We start from the raw sequence: 12,401 nt of genomic DNA, 5'->3' as shown, positions 1-12,401 counted from the left end.
CTCTTGCCAAATAATGTCCACAATTACTTCCATTAAAAAAATTACAGTACAGTGTGCATTCTCCCAAATTATTCAAGAGTTCATCTTAAACTGATCTAAAGAGAAGAAAAAAATCGTTTATCTCAGTAATTCTTCAAAACCAAGTAAACTGAAAGCCTGATTTAAACCTACAACAATAACCTGCTGGATAACCAAAAGGCAAAAACACACAATACCTAAAGAGGGCATTTTCCTTTTCTGCCATCAATACATTATTTAGTTCAATATCTGAATAGAGGAAAAAAGGTGATAAACTGTTGCATACCTGTGGAACTTTTGTAGAATTGTCTCTATTTGCACTGCTAAGAATAGGTTCTTGTGTGGCCTGCCTTCACCTTCGAAGAAGGCTATGTCTTGCAGCAGTTTCATTTTTCAGATTTTAATAATGCAGCAAAAGTAATATAGAAAGAGGCAGCTTCTTATTGCACATAAATGAAACAAAAATAGATAACATGGATTAAGAAGTGACATAAAATGTTTATGTGCACCAGGTCTCCTTGTTACATGCTAGCACACAATTTAATTGCGTATTTCTCAAAATTTTCAGCTGCATGATACTCTCTTGTATATTTGCACTGCATATTGTGTTCACTGGTTGAACAATAAAGGAATATAAGAACTAGAATACTGGAGACCTCAATCAAGATTCTATTGGATAACATCATAAGATGAAGTACTTTGTATTTAAACAAGCATTTGGAAAAAAAAAACAAAAACACTACTGTAATGTACTTTGTACATAGGGAAATCTTTGTCCTTGTAGCTATTCCAGAGAAAGAGATTGATAGTGGATTCACTCTCAGAAAGACAATGTACTTAGCAACTGCAGAGCAAGAGCGCCACTCAGTGGCACTATCAGATAAAACTGTCAGGGTTGAAGTTACATATTCATAGCAGAGCAGTAAAAACAGTTCCAGGTAGTTCTACTAAGAGATAAAAATCTTTCTCAGAAAAATTTTAGGTGAAAAAATTGCTAGCTTTAGTGCATATTACAGAGACTAATTTAAAATTCTACCCTTACTATTGTTTATTTGATGTCTTACCTTCCCACATACAATTACTAAGTTTTCATGCTATCATATTTCTTTTCCAAAAAAACCAAATTATAATTCCAAAAAGGAAGATGTATGGCTATAAATAAAACCTCTTTAAAATTTGGAACCTGGTATTTTTTTTATTTAATTCACAAATATTTATGTAAAGTTACTTAATGTGAAAAATAATTGCACAACCAGGCGCTGACACACTTACGACAGCTATTTCTTATGCATAATGACAAGCATTGAAGTTCCTTTCTCTCCTTGTCAAAAGATAGAAAATATGTATACAAGCTGTTGACAGCTAAATTACTTCAGGACAGACTATGCTAGCTGCGGAACTTCAGATATCGGAAAGGAAAGCCAGAAATTTTGTAATGATGCATTTTTTACTCCTCTGTATGCACTGTGAAGCTTGCCACCAGGAATTCATATTGTGGATACAGTGACTTGCCCTAATAGCCCCTTTTTCTGTTAATATATACCTAGAGGGAGAGGTGGCTAAAGTGGCCATGGGTAAAGGTGGATAAAGGACCCATGTTCAGGACTCCTAGCAGGCTGCATCTGTCGCTAGCTTGTTTCAGATTGGTCACCTGGATACACAGTTTTTCAGTATCACTTTATTACAAAAGCACCAATTTAATTCCATCATTTAGTCTTTGGAATCATGGGCTTCTCCAGAATAACCACCATTTTTCTCTCTATGGGTAAAAACATTGAAGCCTGTTTGTATCAGATCTCAAAGCGTTACTTAATCTCACCAGCTCATAGTCACAAATTAAATCCACACAGCTGCTGAGTTCAGCTGCCCAGGGGGATGTGGCAACACTTGCTTTATGGTAAGAGGTCATGACTGCTGCCATCAACAATTCTAGGACACATGGGCAGAGGCCACTCCTGCTACTCAAGAAGTTAAGAACTGCATGTTGTATCTAAACCCTGTTTGTACTTAACTAAAAACTGAGTTCTGTTTCACTGCTTTTCCTACATTTCTTCTGAGATTAAACTCTTTCCCTGATACCAAATCCTACTTTCAACTTCAGCTTTTCATGTTGTTATTTGGAGACCCTAAGACAGGCAATCAAAAAGCTATGTGACAGAAGCAGAATAGCAACCAAAAAAATCATTGATAGGATGAACTCAAGATAATTTTCCCTAAATTTAGCCTGCTAAAGTTGACATAACTAAGAGTAAGCGACAATATATATTAACGGTCTAACTTTGATTCCACACCTCTTATGACAGCAGTGACTAGCGCCACTGAATGAAAAATACACTCAGACACAAGGTAAAAGAACCTTGATTTGTTCTGACACTGCCTGCAGAATGAGCAATAGATCAATGGACACTGATTTATCCACTATTTCAGTGATTTAATCTGAGGGAAATGAGAAAAGAACAGTAAAAAGTAAAAAATACAAGAGAAAGGAAGCAGTAGAGATATTTTTTTTAAAAAAGCCAGCTAATATTGAAGTTAGAAGATATTTTTTCTATTAACTGGAAAAGAACTACTATATACCCTTAAGAAGTTGAATGCATTCTATGCCAAAATAGGGAAGTAATACAAATACAGGTTTCTAAACCAACGTATAAAGTTAAACCTCTACTCTTCATAATTATTTCCTACTTTCAGAAGGAGAGTTTAACACATTTCAAAAGATTTGTCAGCTGGACATCAGCAATGTATCTTTAAAATGCCAGCTACATTTCCAGCTGCATAAAATGCCAGCAGAGGATACAAGATATCCCTACCTCTGTATGTGGCATGTATAAATCACTTTCAATTTTTCATTTCCCAAAAAAAGCTTAAAGTATAAAGAAGAACGTTTGAACATTTTGATTTGCACTATTTACCTGCTGAAACAGGAAAGCTTTTTAAAAGGAGTAATTAGGGAGTGTTGTGGCCTGTGGCAAGTGCAGCCAAAGTGTTTCCAAGGGTATGGGGTCTGAGTGTTAATTTTTTTCATAGCAGCCTGTATGGCACTGTGTTTTAGATCTACGCTTAAAACAGTGTTGATGCCACACCAATATTTTATCTACTGCTGCAGCGTTTGCATAGCATCAAGGCCTTCTCTGTCACTCTGCCTCCCCAGCAAATAGGCTGGGGTTGTGCAAGACATTGCGAGGGGACATAGCTGGGACACCACTTCGTTTTGTTTTGCTTGGGAGAGCTATGGTAAAAGCACTGGCCTTGAGTTTAATCTGGTATTTGGGCTCTGCATTACTGCAGCCCTTCAGCGGTGTACCTGTTCCAGTGCAGCCTTATCCACGGGCCACAGTTTCTGTCACGACATACAGAACTGTGCTGGTGTGGTGTCCTCCACAGGCTATAATGTGGCACCACATACTGACCACCATCTTTAGAGTGAGGGTCTACAGTAAATGGAAGATGGAAGTCACAGAGAAGAACAACTTCACTTTGGATTGTAATAAAGTTTCTGTGCATCTTAGCTAAACATGCCAATCCAAAAATGTACACTTATAATAATCATTAAAAAGGGGTAAAGCGATCAGAGAGAAAGTTATCTAGTCAGGGTTTATTCAAATCTTTACTTTACTACACAAATTATTTCATAGCATAAAATGCTGGGCAAATTCAAGATTGTGAAGAGAGATTTTTTAAGAACACAGCTATTACTGTCATATCTGGTTAAACACTTGATGAGGATTCTCACAAACTAGAATTCCAGTAAATCTTAAATCCCAGTATGTTTCTCCTTTAACCCAGTCATGAATCAATGAACATTTGTGAACTAAATGATCTTCATAAAACTATTTTAAAATACACTTTGCTACAATTCGCATTTATAATTCGGGTCTTGAAAATCACTAATATGGTCAGGTTAGTGCAACATTTCATAGAAATACATAGGCCAACAAATAAAGTTTGTGAAGTCTAGTCTTTTACCAGGGGGACCTCAAATATTCCCTCATGATCCCTTCTCACTGAGGATTTCTGCACACTCACAGCACATCTTCAACACCAGTTTGCTACAGTACTGGGCCTGGTGCTGACACATACAATGCCCACACTTATGGGACAAGGGAGTAACGCTCCCAGTCACAGGTTATAAAGTTCTCATGGGGATGGATCCCATTGTCCCCAGTTGGAAAATTGCCCCTGCTTCTACCTAAGAGAAAGCAAACCCCTAATTACAGTATCTGCAGATGCCAGTCCTGCCAATATCATAGCAGAATTCATGATCTTATTTTTCCAGGGTTCTGCTTTTCTAAACTGGAAATATATCTGCATCTGGCATAACAGAAAACCCTAAATAAAAAATGAGGAGCGCATTTAACAATTAAAGAAAACAAATACACAATACATTCATACACTCTCTTCTAATTACACTTTCTAGGACACAGATTGGTTCTTTGGGAAACGTTAAAATGTTCAGTACTTAAACACTATAGAATCTGCTTCGGTCACCATAATGCGTTACCTGGTAAATTAGTCTTCATAACATCAATGCCAACTTGAAGCTCAGGCTCAGCTGCAAGAACTGCATAATCTCCTTGATGAGAGACATTGAAGTTGTAATTCGAATAGATACTGAATACGTTATTTGCCAGGAAAGGTTTTCCTTTTGACGTCCTTTGCAATTGTATTTCATTCCAAGGTATGCACAACTTTTCTGCAATTAATTTCCGTATCAGCAGGCGACCAGCCTATGAAATAAAATGGAAGTGATTCATACAGAACTATTACGCTATGTGCAAAATATCTGTGGTCGCTAGAAAAATGTGGTTTTATTATCACAAACAGAAAGTAAAGAGTGTATTTTAGCCAAATCATTTAGATTTCTCCCTTTTATAAAAGCCTGTGTCAAGTAAATTTAACCAAGAGTTCACCAGACACTAGTATATAAGACATTTGTTATCACTATTAGCACAAAGACAACACAAGACCCAATAAAGAGCAGTCCAAGCCCAGAATCGTATAAAATAGTTCTTCTCTACCTTTTTTACTTACTTCGGATACTTTATCGCATAGATTAATACTTTTTATACCACACTGAACAGTAAAACTGTCCCAATAGCTTTCCTTCCAGTACATTCCTTCAGTTACTTAGGCACTAAATGAAATACTCAACAGCTAAAAATGGTAACTTCTTATAGACTAATTAGCAGGAGTCTGTATTACTACCACATTGTTATGCGAGATTTAAAACCTGAATTATGTAAAACAGCTTTATTCTCTTACACATTACACTACCGCCTTCATGTGCAGTCTCCTAGATCGCGTTGATTTTGTCTCATAACTTGACATCACGATGTAAAACTTGTGAAGTCTTTCACAATAACTACTACTAGCAGACGGCAAGCATCCCTTTTTCCTCCTAAGTGAAGGTGTAAGTGCATTTACTTCCCTGAAACGCCCTCACAGGGCATATTTTCCTACGAGAAGCCAGAAATTTGGGCAATACTGACTCTGCAAAGAGACAATCGCGCCCCCATGGGAACGGGCCGGTCCCGGGGCCACGAGTGACGCCAGAGGGGGCTCCTCAGCGGAGCGGCCTCCGCCCGCGCCCTGAGGGGCCCTCGGCAGCCTCCACCACGGCCCCGCGGAGGGGCAGGGCCCCGCCAGCGACACCCACACTCGCCGCAGCAGCGGGGAGGGACGAGACGGAGGGCTCCGGGCAACGCGGCCCTTCGAGTCCCGCCCGTGGGCTAACGCCGCCAGCCCTGAGGGAGGGGAAGCCGCCCCCCGCCATGCCTGCCCCCCCGCCAGCATGTACCAAGGCGGCTTTGGCATCGCGGGCAAAGACAAACTGGCCGATGCGGTCCTTCTCCTCGGGCTGCACCAGCCGCGCCGCCAGCAGCCACTCCTCGCGGCAGGGGCGCCAGGCGGCGCAGGGGAAGGCCCAGCGCACGCTCCCCATAGCCCCCAGAAGACGCCACGGCCGGACGGCCGCGCTCCCCAGCGCCGTCCAACGGCAGCGGGGCGCTCACCCCTCCCCCTCGGCACAACCCATGAATGCGCCTATCGGTGGGCGGGAGGGAGGGACGCACTGTCGAGGCACGGTGGCCAATCCGGTATCAGAGTGCCCTGTGAGTGACAGGGGAATGCGCCAGGTACCGACTTATCAGGGGAAAGGCGGTACCTGCGGCTGAGCTACACCCGTGGTGTCGTCAGCGCGCGCCCGGAGAGGAACCCGCTACGGAGGATGGGCGGGCTTTCAACTGGATTGACGGCCGGGAAAACCATTCCAAGTGCAAGAAGCGGGAGAATGACACCGGAAGGAGCCAATCTGCTGGCGCTGCTGCTGGGGAGGGTGGGCCAGACTGGTCGGCGAGCTGCTGGTGTTGGCTGCAGGTGGGTGCGCGCTGTTCGGAGGGAGCGCTAAGGGGGGGGGGGGATTAGCTCTTTGCCGGTTACGGAGCGGCGGCAGCGCTTGGAGACCGCCACATCCCGTGGCCGGGCCCCGCGGTCGCGTTGTGAGAAGAGGGGAAGCCCTTTGCACCATCCTGCCTGTCCTGTCAGAATTAGTCCTCCCTTAGAATGAACGGAGTCGTCGCAGGGCGCATGCGCGGTCGGCCTGGGTATGCTCAGTGGCGGTGCTGACGCCGCTGCCCTCCCCCCAGCGGGCGGGGCGGGGGGCGGAGGCGATGGCAAAGGCAATGGCGGTGGCAACGGCGGTGGTTGCTGTCTGCGAGGCCGGCGCTGACGGGCTGCAGGGGCGGGCCGGCACAGGCACCGGCAGGGACCGGGGCGGTAGCTCGCTGATGAGGTTGGGGGTGGCCGATGACCCCGGCCCTGGCAAAAAGAACGTAATTTCCCTGTAACTTCTGGCCGCCCCGGCTTTGTGCGAGCCAGGGCCGCGTTCATCCCTTTGGGGATAGTGTCCGTTGGGAGCTCTTCCTGGCACCGTTATCCGCTAACGGCAGATGATTCCCCTCGGTGTCTCTGGCCCCATCGTTGCCATTAGTACATCCATGCTCCTGGAGAACCATCCCGGCCCCTGGTAGAGCTGACACATGCCGGCAGCTGTCGCAGCGGGGGTGGCCTCTGTGCCTTCCCTGGATTTGCTGCTTTGTATTGACTAGAGAAGAGAAGACAATTGTTCACGCACCAGATGCAAAGAACTGCATCACCCTAGTTTGATTCTGGCTCCTAAACATTATGTCCAAACAAAAGCCTTTTATATCCTGCACTCTTTGTTCTGCTAAGAACTGTAATGGTGGTCAGAACTGGATTCCCATGTGCCCTCAATTACAGGCAATCTGAAAATCATCAGAAGGTAATAATTCTGTTTACCCTTTGTTTTTGAAGTTGGGCCATGGCTAAAAATTTAGGGTCTATTTGAAAATTTATGACCTTTCTTCCTGTTTCTTGCCTTTAGAAATATTTACGCTTTAACCGTTCCATATTGACCATGTACAAATGTTGCAAAAATATTTTACATTATATTATTTCTTAGAATCTTTCATTATTTTTTTTATTGTTTAGCATTCCCAGCTTCCTGTTAATGTGAAAAAGTGTTTCTACACAGGCCAGAAGAACTGCTGTCTTTCTGCCCAAAATAAGTCTCAGTTACAACTGAGTATAGGTTGGTCTTTGCAAAATATTTTAAACACAGAAGTAACATTTGGAGAGAAAAGTGTTTCAGCAATGAATCAGTAGTGTAGTTCCCTTATTTTTAAATATGATTCCGATTTTTCTTCATGACTTAGTCAAGCAAGGGATGCTATACATACTCCGTTATGTATTATCCAAAGACAGAGACAAAGTTAACTGACAGCAGAGAAGGATTTAGCACAGTCAAAAAAACCCCCAAGAAAATGCTGTTCACCAATATAAAATTGTAGCTGAGGCTTACATTTCAAGCATTGTATTCTGCACATTTTGAAGAGGAAATTGTGGCCATATCTGTATTTAGTTACTGATATATAATACTAATGGAATGTGGATCTTACCTAGTTCAAAACAAACCCCTCAGTTTTGATTAATAGGTTTGACTTGCCCATGCTTTCTACTTAGAGAGATGTAAACATGTAGCAGTTTTTTTCACTATCGGATTTATTGACTTCTTTTAAAAATAAGCATCAAGTGTAAGTGCAAACTGAGGTTTGAGATGTGCTGTATAATATGGAATATAATTATGAATATATTCACTATAAACCCACATTTTTATTATAAGTAAAACATGCTATGATAATAAGCTATGCCAAGTTATTCTGTAAGTATGCTCAAAATTGCATGTATGTTTTGAAAAAAATACCTATTTTAATGACATACAGAAATGACAGACTACTGAACCCAGTAAAAGCAGTAATTTAATGTTCCAGAATTTGCAGTTATTATTTTTGCCAGAATAAGAAGTACAGCATGGCATTTTAATTCCACTTTTTTTTCTGAAAATTAAAATTACAGTTCTTGAACTTTTTTAGCTAAGAAAATAATTTCCAAAGGAACTTGATGAATTTGAGAAATTCAGCTGTAGGATAAAATCCAGTCAGTTTGCGTTCTTCTAAGTTATTATTTTCTTTATCTTAATGGATTCATGTGTTTGTGAGAGGATATGCAATTAAAGATCACTGCTTGCAGAGAAGGAATCTTCCACTTTTGGAATGCCTCCAGGCATCAGTGCAATTTCACTGCTTCTTGTTGGTACCATGCTGGGGTTTTTTTCATGCTGGTTTTTTTTCAATCACTTCTAAAGAACCCAAAGCTTTAAAGTCTCTGTGTCACCTTTCCTTCTTAGAATACTGTCTCAACATGTATTATTGATAAATGCCACTTTTGTGGATTAAATGTCTCAGAATGTCACATGCATCTTTTTTGATTGTCTAAAAACGATTGAATTTTAATTTTCTCTGAAGTTGTGTTATTTATGAAAAAGCTGTGAGACTGAGCTGCATGGAAATTTCCAGACAGGAACCTGGAATTGTGTTACTGTCTGTTTTCAATCTTAGACGGTCAATGACAGTCAAAACAATAATACAATCTAAAAGTACAGAACTTTGTACTTAGTATTTATAGTTTAATTACATTTCAATCCACTCTTGTCTTTTTAGTCAGCAATTAGAAGTGTCACCAAATCCTTTAGATACCTGTTCCATTCACATTCATCTTGCTGAATATTAAATTAGGTGCTGTTAAATTAGATGTGTAGTGGGGAGTGGTGTCTTTAAAAATTGTTAACAAATTACTGATTTCTCCCTCTTTGAATAGACAAGGAGTGAAAATAGCAAATCATCTTGATGAGTATATAGTAGACTTAATACTTACTTTTAATATTAGATTTTAAAATGCTGACCTTGACCTTTTCAAAACTTACATTACTTTATCTTCCTTGGTCTTAATTCTTTCTTCCTCGGTAGATAAAGTATGCTGTAAAATACCAGCATTTAAGATGTCTCTTTTTTAAAATCCTGCTATCTAGTAAGACGTACTATCCAAGGTGGGAGAAGGCTAATTGACAAAGGTAATGTTCTTTTGAATAACAATTTATTTGTCATAGGAAACCTGCTAAGAACTATTAAGAATTAATATTCTTTTTTTTATTAGTAAGAGTGTGCTGTACAGAGAGTGCTGTAGGACAGCTATGTTGTGCTTTGAGATAAAGCAGATAGATTGTTTTACAATTGTTTGTAAATAATGAAGTACCAAATAAAGGTTGAGTTTAGACTGGTTTTGACAGCTGTATTGGTAGAGGAGAGAACATCTACACACAGAATGTTATTTGTACTGTCTGAATGCCTATATGCCTCATGTAAGATTGGTGTCCGTTGTGCTGGGAACAATCTGGGGCTTCAGTCCCACTACAAAGGTTCGGTCATGTTTATTGTCAGACAGGCATGGCCCTAACATGCTTTTTCTGACAAAGTGCTAACGTACATATACACGATACTTATGTATGCTCAATACTTTCACAAAACAACATCCCCTAGCCTATTACAAAGTCACATATTTGTATATATATTTTTATCTTACTATCACACAGAGATCAAAACAGTTTGGTGTAAGTTCTCCAGTGTCAATCTGTACCGTGTGTCCTCATCTGGGTGTTCATGCTCCATTCCTACTACACAGGCCCTTGCCCTCCCTTGTTTAATAAATTTTCCTATGTTATTCACTTAGAATTAATTGCACATCTTATACCATTCTCAACTTCATTAGCATATTTAAACTTCTGTAACCATTTTATCTGTCAGTCGCAGCACCTAAGGCTATTGTGACTTTCAGCAAAAGTGTTATGAGTATATGTAGTTTATATGAGTCTGTTCTGATCAACGTTCTGGTGGGAACTACAGTAGACCCTGCACAAACAAAAGTTCATCTCTGCTTAAAGTTCACTCCGCAGTTCTGTTTGCTTTGCTGTTTCAAATCTGGTGGAATGGATGTTAACACCATTTCTAGGAGCATATTGCAGCAGTTATGATTTTAGTGTATGCCTATTGAGATATTTTGAAAATGGCTGTCCTGGATGTTTTTGGACTCCTATATAAGTTTAATAGTATCCTGTGTTTACAGTCTTTTAGTGTAATATCTAGGGTTCAACAAATATCCAGGTTATGAAATTGATACTCAAAAGGTCAGCTGGACTTTCTGAAGGATAAGTATAAACAAATAAATTACACATTTCAACTTCTTCCACATACAGAATTATAAGAACATCTAAGAAGGATTGTTGGTAGCACCAACTAAAAGAAAATCTTTATGTTGTGTCTTATAACTGTCTTTGGAAAGGGAATATTAGCATTGGTGAAGTAAAAAAATTCCTCTAGAAATTCAGTGAGTGTTTTTGGCAGCTGTTTGCTTGGTATACAAGTATTAAGGTGAGTTGAACATTTTCTTGTAGCTTTTTACCAATAGATTAGATACTACTAATAGGAATGTGTGTGTAGCTCATATTTTGACTATGGGGTTATCAGACTTCTCAGTGTGGTTACCTGGCATCTGGGTCAACGAGCTCATTATGTTCTAGGCTGTTCCATCCCTTATCGTCTTGGGAAAAGGACAGTGTTAAAACAGAGGGGTCTTGTGAACAGCAGAACTAATGAGGTCTGGGTCCTTATTAGTGGACTTTGTGACAGACCATAAGAATGCTCTTGCCCTCAGAGCTCCCAGATGGTCCTTTAGTTCACCCACCATAATGACCAAAATGACATTACCGTCCCCAACCTCCTTCTGTTCAACTGCTAGCTGCTTTGTGGCCATATGTAGGCTGGCCATTTCTTGCCGCTTAATTATCAGGTGTGCAGAATGCCTTGCCCCTCAACTGGAGATCTGTATAGATAGCTTTGAGAGGTACGTATATCTCCCCAAGCATGTACTATGTGGGGTTGACCTTAATAACTTTGAAGTCTGTATTGAATTTCCCTGTAATGGCCAATGGGCCACCTGTTTTATGTGACTTTCAAGCAGAAAAACATGGCAAATGTATTAACTTTAAGGTGGTTTGGTTTTGGAGGCTTTTTTTAGAAAAACCAGGCTAATAGCTAACCAGGCATTTGTCAGTATAACGTGTAAACGTTCAGTATGCGAGCAGAGTTTTGTCAAGTGATGGGGTAGCTTGAATTTGGTCACATTAGAGAACACATTTGATCTCACCGCAGGCCATACCCAGTCACATACGCCAGTACTCTGGGTCTGATGCATCACATTACAGGAGATGCTGGAAGGCTGGTTGTGTGACAAGTACCTGGTGGGTCAGATGATGGAAGAGGGCTTTGCCTGCCATGATAAGAAGGTGTATGGTACACAGCTGTATGTTAAGAAACAAAAGTAGGAGATCCCGACTCTAATAAACCCGTACTGGAGTTTGGTTCTTGGTAATCCACATAAAGAGAGACTTTGTAATTGGAATTCTGTGGGAGTAAATGGAGCAAATATAAGGAGGTTCGTTGCCCAGCTTTCCTGAACTCCAGATCTACGCAACCTCCTGTGTCTACACCCCCTATGTTTTCCACCATTTTGGCAGTAACTTGGTCAAATATTTGTAAATATAACTATTGAGTAATTCCTATGGCTTTGTAGAAGAATGCATGAAATAATTATAAAGGTTAGTTGGCCTTGTTTAGCATAACAAGGTTTAGTTGAATTGTTAAAATATTTTGGAGGGCTCTAAAATCATCAACAGATCCAGTAAAGTGGTAAATTAGTACCAAAATTATCAAATAAAGCAGGAATTGGCTACAAGGGAGATGAGAATTGAATTTTTTAATATTTATTTTTTTAATGGAGTGGAGGGGAGGGTGAATTAGGCTAAGCCATAGCACAGTGTTCATTAGTATCTTCCTTAATGATGGACAAAAACATTAGAGGTACACTGCTGAAATTTCCTTTTAATAAAAAAAAAAGGAGACACTGCTGTTACA

The 12,401-nt window shown here is 40.5% G+C and overlaps 1 protein-coding gene across 1 annotated transcript in view; it reads right to left on the bottom strand.

Annotated features, from left to right (window-relative positions):
- Window positions 1–5,965, bottom strand: part of AASDHPPT (aminoadipate-semialdehyde dehydrogenase-phosphopantetheinyl transferase) — a 31,091-nt gene extending 25,126 nt beyond the window's left edge. Inside the window, exons 1-2 of the mRNA XM_059824553.1 lie at window positions 5,816–5,965; window positions 4,520–4,745 (exon numbers count right to left, since the gene is read on the bottom strand). Of these exons, the coding sequence (XP_059680536.1) occupies window positions 4,520–4,745; window positions 5,816–5,959 (370 nt within the window). The 5' untranslated portion in view covers window positions 5,960–5,965. The remainder of the gene's footprint in view (window positions 1–4,519; window positions 4,746–5,815) is intronic.
- Between the last annotated feature and the right edge of the window lie 6,436 nt (window positions 5,966–12,401).

This window comes from Gavia stellata, chromosome 1 (assembly GCF_030936135.1).
Source record: "Gavia stellata isolate bGavSte3 chromosome 1, bGavSte3.hap2, whole genome shotgun sequence".
Taxonomy (NCBI): domain Eukaryota; kingdom Metazoa; phylum Chordata; class Aves; order Gaviiformes; family Gaviidae; genus Gavia; species Gavia stellata.
The sequence above is the reverse complement of the archived record's forward strand: the minus strand, read 5'-3'. Positions and strand labels throughout refer to the sequence as shown.